This window comes from Chamaea fasciata, unplaced genomic scaffold, assembly GCF_029207755.1.
Source record: "Chamaea fasciata isolate MVZ Bird 193981 ecotype frontalis unplaced genomic scaffold, bChaFas1.0.hap1 SCAF_4, whole genome shotgun sequence".
Taxonomy (NCBI): Eukaryota; Metazoa; Chordata; class Aves; order Passeriformes; family Sylviidae; genus Chamaea; species Chamaea fasciata.
This window is the reverse complement of record NW_027094089.1, coordinates 51,326,002-51,332,001: the sequence shown is the minus strand read 5'-3', so window position 1 is coordinate 51,332,001 and position 6,000 is coordinate 51,326,002. Positions and strand designations below refer to the sequence as shown.

The 6,000-nt window shown below is 41.9% G+C and overlaps 1 protein-coding gene across 3 annotated transcripts in view; it reads left to right on the top strand.

Moving 5' to 3' along the window:
* The first annotated feature begins 279 nt into the window (after positions 1-279).
* The window catches only part of GNE (glucosamine (UDP-N-acetyl)-2-epimerase/N-acetylmannosamine kinase), a 41,063-nt gene continuing 35,342 nt past the window's right edge, over positions 280-6,000 (top strand). For all 3 annotated transcript variants that reach the window (XM_066181542.1, XM_066181536.1, XM_066181543.1), the window contains exon 1: positions 280-353. In XM_066181542.1, coding sequence (XP_066037639.1) covers positions 303-353 — 51 coding nt within the window. In that variant the 5' untranslated portion in view covers positions 280-302. The remainder of the gene's footprint in view (positions 354-6,000) is intronic.

The following is a 6,000-nucleotide window of genomic DNA, read 5'->3' as shown; positions in this document are numbered from 1 at the left end:
CCACGCTGCCCTGCAGGGATACGGGGACGGCCATAGAGCACTCAGTGCCAAAGCCTTGGGCCCCAGCACGCCTGGATCACTCTGGAATAACGACAAATCTCAGCGCAGCCCCTCATCCCTCGACCCTCCGGCGCCTTCCACGTCCGCGCGCGGACCCCTCCCGGCGGCGGGCGGAGGGCGGTGCTTGAGGGGAGGTCCCTGGCCCCGGGCGCTTCTCCCGCGGCGTGGTCCCGGCCCCGGGTGCCTTTCGGCTTGGAAGCGGCAGAGCCGGCCCGGGAAAGCGGCGGGGAGCGGTGGCCGCCATGGGGACGAACGCGCCGCCGCGCCGGGAGCCGCTGGCCCGCGGCCCCCACGTAAGTCAGGGCTGGGCGCGGGGGGCCGCGGGCGGGCCGGGGGCGCTGCGGGGCCGAGCTGCGGCTGAGCCCCCGCGGGGCGGTCGGGAAGGCAGCGCCCCGCCGAGCCCTGCGCCGAGCCGGCTCCTGGCATGGGGGGCATGCATCGGGAGGGAGCTGCCCTGCCCGCTTGGCGAGGATGTCACGGCAGACGCCGTCTCCAGGGCCATCGCGGGATCCGCCTCTGTATCACCGTGCTTCCACCGGGCACACGGCATTTGGGGCCGTGCCGGCTGATGTTCTGGGCGTTTAGAAGTTCTCGTGAGACCTGTGCTGAGTAGCTTGCCTATTTGTGCCCTTTCTGGATTCTCCTTTCATTACCCAGTCCATAGCAAGCTGTGGGGAGCCGGTGACCTTCTCAAAGCTAGCACACTGTTCTTTGTAACTGTGACTACCTTTCTGATATTTGGGAGATGAGAAATTTGATTCACCCACATTAGGTTCATCCACCCTGGAGAGTGGTCTCGGCAAGGGTCTAGAATAATTTTCGGTTTTATTTTGTTGATGTACCTGTGGCAATGACGAATAGCCCCAACATGCCAAATGCTATATAAGCACGTTAGGACGAAAGGCATGCACGCTCCAAGGATTCACTTTCAAGCAGGATGTAGACAGGGTTTGGGAGGAGAGGCATGAGTACAGGCGGAATAACAAGGGGACTTGAGCTCCGTGGGGGTAATATTTCAGGTAGGTTTTCTCAGAAGACGTTCAGCTAACAGGTGAAGTCAACACAACACTGAGGGGAAGGCAGAGGACAGCTGTACAGCAGGGAGGATAGCAAATACAGAAAGGCTGAGAAGATGGCTCTGGAGAGAGGGCCAAGACCCACGGGAGGGGTTCCGATTCCTTCCTATTTGGCCTGCCACTGCAGGAAGTAGTCCTCCTGGTGCTGTTGCCCCAGGCCATTCGCTTTGCCACCTGTAGAGCAGGTTTTGTGGCTGACTGGCCAGCTGGTTTTAACTACCAGGAGCTATAGCTCTCTGCATGCTTGAAGGGTGTGGAACAGATAGCAGAGGTGATGTCTGCAAAGGTGTGTGCCTATCATGCAAACAAGGCCTGTTCCATTTCAATCTGAATGTCCTACCATGTCAGTTCTTTCTCTGAAGCTTTTCTTTACATATCCTCCCTTTTCCTCTTGTGTTCCAGCCAGCTTTGACTTCAGATTTGGCATTAGGTCTCACTGAGATCTGGAGGTGTTGAGAAATATCACCTTGGATATTCACCAGTGAAGGCATCCATCTAGGACTCAGACTTAGGCTTTAAAGAAACTGATTTCCAAAAAGCACTTAAAATATATCTGATGTATTTATTTTTAAGTAAGAAATTAATTGACATTTTTTGCCCTCTTGTAGCAGTGTTTTACTGTGGTGCACTGAGTCCAAATCTGGAACCATCATGTCAGCACATCAGATACTGAAGAGTAAACCAACTCAGGGACAAAAGTGAAAATTAAGAAAGCTCACCATTCACATTAAGGCTATAATGGGTGCAGATGGAAATTATACAATGTTTCACATATGTTTCCAAGACTTAAAATGTGAATGTCAGTACACAGGAACTATGTGGACTGGCTGACTTGGGAGCATTCTTCTACCAGAAAATTTCTCACCCGTGCTGCATTGCTCCTTAAGCATATGACACTTAACAAGTGTACCTGCAGCCTGGAGAATTTTAACTAGTAAGAAGGTTGGTGGCCCACACTCGGTGACATGATTCCCATCAACACTGAAATCTCAGGCAGATTTTTATGGGCTATGTAAAATTGACACTAGGGCAGAGTCAAGGACGCTCATAATATTTTTTCTAAATAAGCATGATTTCATTGGTAGAAGCCAATCAAAGTAATTTTCCCACTAAGTACTTAGCTTTGAAAATACAGGAATGTCCTTTTCAAAATCATGTTCAAATTGTATGCTTTTTCTTAAAATTGTAATCAAATTTTAATTCTAATCAAAAGATTGAGCTGGATCATTAGATCTTTGTATGAGAAAATAGAGACATGAGAACATGCCACACAATCCCGGTATTTCATAACTGCCTTTCAGAGACACACAAGAAGGTTTCAAAAAGCACATGAAAAGTAAGAGGGAGAGCCTCTCACAACCTGGAGTCTCATTGTCAGGCACATTCAGCCTGAGTTTTTTATAAATAGTGCCTCAGCTGCCAGGCCAATCAGAAAGTGGTCTGTGTCCACAGGATTCTGAGTAACCTTCTATACCCTGGCACACAAAAAGCCTTGGGAAAATAGGCTGATATTCTTTTAATAGTGTATGATCTTTCCCAGAGGGACTCAGCACAGCCTAAGGACATGGGTGTTTGTTAGAATGTCTGTTGAAGAGTTACTCTTCCTGCAAAAATCAGGGAATATTTTAGCAGTTACTTATATGTCTCTCTAATTATAGACAATTTTTCATTAAAACATCTGGTACTAAATCAAAGCTTTAATAAAAGAACATGGATAGCAAATCCAGCTGAGAAAATCAGACTATTCTAGAATAACAGCTGACTCAGATTCTCTTCATGTGCCTTTTTTTCCAGATTAGTATCAAAAAGCCAGAAGGAAAAAAGTAAATGGCAATTTAGCATGTGGGGTTTTTTGGGTTTTTTTCCCTAAATGTCATCCTGAATTCCAAAGATTTGCTCTTCATCATCAAGATCTTGATTTACTGTCCAATCAAAGCATATTAACAGAAGGTTTGTTGGTTGAAGGCTTTAGAAACAGAACCTCTTTTTAAATTTGTGCGTTTGTTTTTACTTTTCCTTGACTTTTACTTGTTGTTTGGAGAAACCAAACTTTTTCTAGACATTTCTGGTAATGAAAATAAGGGCTACAGAAACTTCAAAAAATGAGGAGATTGTATTCTTTACCCAGAATTAAAAACACAGATATATTTTTGTGGAATACCTGATACCACTGTGGTCTTGAATGGCACTTAAGCCTTCTGTTGCATCTCTAGAAGCTTCTTCAAATGGAAAATCTGAAATTGTTTCAGGGAATTATAGTAGCCATGTAATAGGTTAGGATTTAAGATTCCTCTGAGAGTCCCATGATTAAAGGAGACATTTGAATAAGTCACGTAATAATAATACCTAGTGTGTTAAAAGACAGGAGAATTTAAACTTAGGAAAGGATACCTACTATGACACTTCTTTGTCCATTTTATATTCTCAGTCTCACAACATTTCCTAATCTGTCTTGGTAAGTATAAATGGACTATCTGCTTTGTACTGTATCTGTAACTTTGCAATCTCATTTACTTCTTTCATCACATTTTTTGTCTTAATGCAGTTAATATCCAAACCCCACAAACTACACATGAAATAAATTATTTTTATATGGCATAAAGGGTGGAAATACACGTTTACTCTTACAGTTCTGTAGTCCTGATATTGGATTACTTCTTAATGGATTTTTTTTTTGCAATTTTATAGTAGAATTAGTACTCCTTAAAATTAGAAATTAGCAATTATGAGAGAAGACACAATATTTCGAATATTTGTCATCTGATAGTCACATTGAAAAACACAGTTGCATTCAAGTAGGACGCCAAAGAGCCTCAAAAGGATTAGGAGAGATTAAAAAACCAAAAAAACACAAAAAAACCCCAAAATCACAAAACCCCAAAAAACAAACAAAACAAAACAACCAAAAAACCTCCCAAAACAAACAAACAAACAACCCCAAAACCAAAACAAAACCCCAAACAATAACAACAAACCACCAGTTGGACAAGAAGAGCAAAGAGGAATCTCTAGACCTGTGTGCAACACAGGATGTATTTATTAATAGTGAAAAGTGATCAGAGTTTGATTCCTCCTTCCTGCCAGACTTTTAACTTTCTTTTCAGCACTTCATGTCAATTTGAAGTGAAAGAATTAGCCAGTCTTAAAATCAGAACTGGGAAAGCTTAACAGAATTTTCTTTCCAGACTTTCACAGATTAGAGACATTTGCATCTTTGGCTGTTGCAAACTTGGCTGTTTCTTCTGTATGATTTCCTCAACCAGGTATTCATATATATATATATATATATATATATATATATATATAAGAATATTATATATATATAATGTATTATATTCATGTATAACAAATAATTCTCCCACCCATACTTGAGGTGCTTGAGGTGGAAATTGGGATCTTGTATTTGGCAAAGTTGCCCACTGTCTTACCTAATGATGACAGCTTCCAATCAAGTTCATTCTGTGCTGGCTCATGTCCAAATACCCTTGAGTATGTACAGCAACTCTACTCATTCCATTTTGAACATACCCCAAGTTATTTTAAGTGAACCACATTGTCTACTGATCAAGCACAGTAAGAGGAAGAATTACACCACAAGAATCACCCCAGCCTAGGCTGCCATCATTGTTCAAGACCAACTATGGGTATGTTGAACTGTGTCAGATTTCCCAGTGGATGTCTGATGTGTGTCAGCAAATCGGCAGCAGCAATCATTCCTGCAGGACTGAACAAGGAGTGGAGCTTCAGAAGAAACAGACAAGCCGTAACCTTAACAGCATTGATTACAAGTAAAGAAAACATACCCTTTTGAAGAATTAAATTGATCACACAAGCAGAGTTAGTCACATAATGACAACAAAAAGTGTGTCAGTTCCACTATTTTTAGATAGAGAGATTGGGAAAGAAAAGTTTAGTGGCTTGATGTTTTTATTAGCTGAAATTAAGCTAATATTAATAATTTTTATTAGCTGGATAAAGGCTCAAGACATTGAATGAACTGGAAAAAAAAAAAACTATTGAGGTTTCCAGTACTCTTTCCAGTGCTTTGCAGGGATTTCAGATGGATATTATCTTAGCCCACAAACACACTGCTGATCAAGGAATTCTCTAGAAGAGAGATTGCTTTTTATGCCATCCATCTATCACATTCTAAAAGTCTAGCTAGTTACAATAAACTTTACTCACATTTTATCGGATATATGCAAATGCCATTATTTTGTAACCCACCGGACACCAGAAAATGCCATCTTTCCAATAAGGAAAAAAAGGGACTAATCTATTATAGAACATTGGAAACTCTGAAAAAAAAAGGATGGATTATTTTTTACCTAATTGCTAATAATGTCAATAAGATTCACAACTCTGCTTGTTACCTGGGTTTTTGAAGCACCTAATTTTAACACTGACTCATGGAATTATTTAGATTAGAAGAGAACCTTAAGGTCACCAAGTCCAACCACTAATACAGCACTGCCAAGTCTAACATTAAATCATGTCCCTAAGTGCCACATCTATGTGCCTTTTAAATAATTCTAGGGATGGTGACGCCAGTACTTCCTTGGGCAACTGCTTACAATGCTTGATAACCCCTTCAGTGAATAAATATTTCTGAATATCCAAGAATAAACCTCCACTGGAACACCTTTAGGCCATTTCCTCTTGTCTCTCACTTGTTACTTGGGAGAAGAAACTGCTTCTTCTTTAACCCATCTTGCTACAATCTCCCTTCAGGTAGATGTAAAGAGTGAAAAGGTCCCTCAGCTGCTCCTCATAAGATAGCTCCCTGCACCAGCTTCACTGATTTCTTTGGACAGTATCTTTCCAGAGACAAAGAACAAATTTTCATATAGTTCTAGATTTCCTC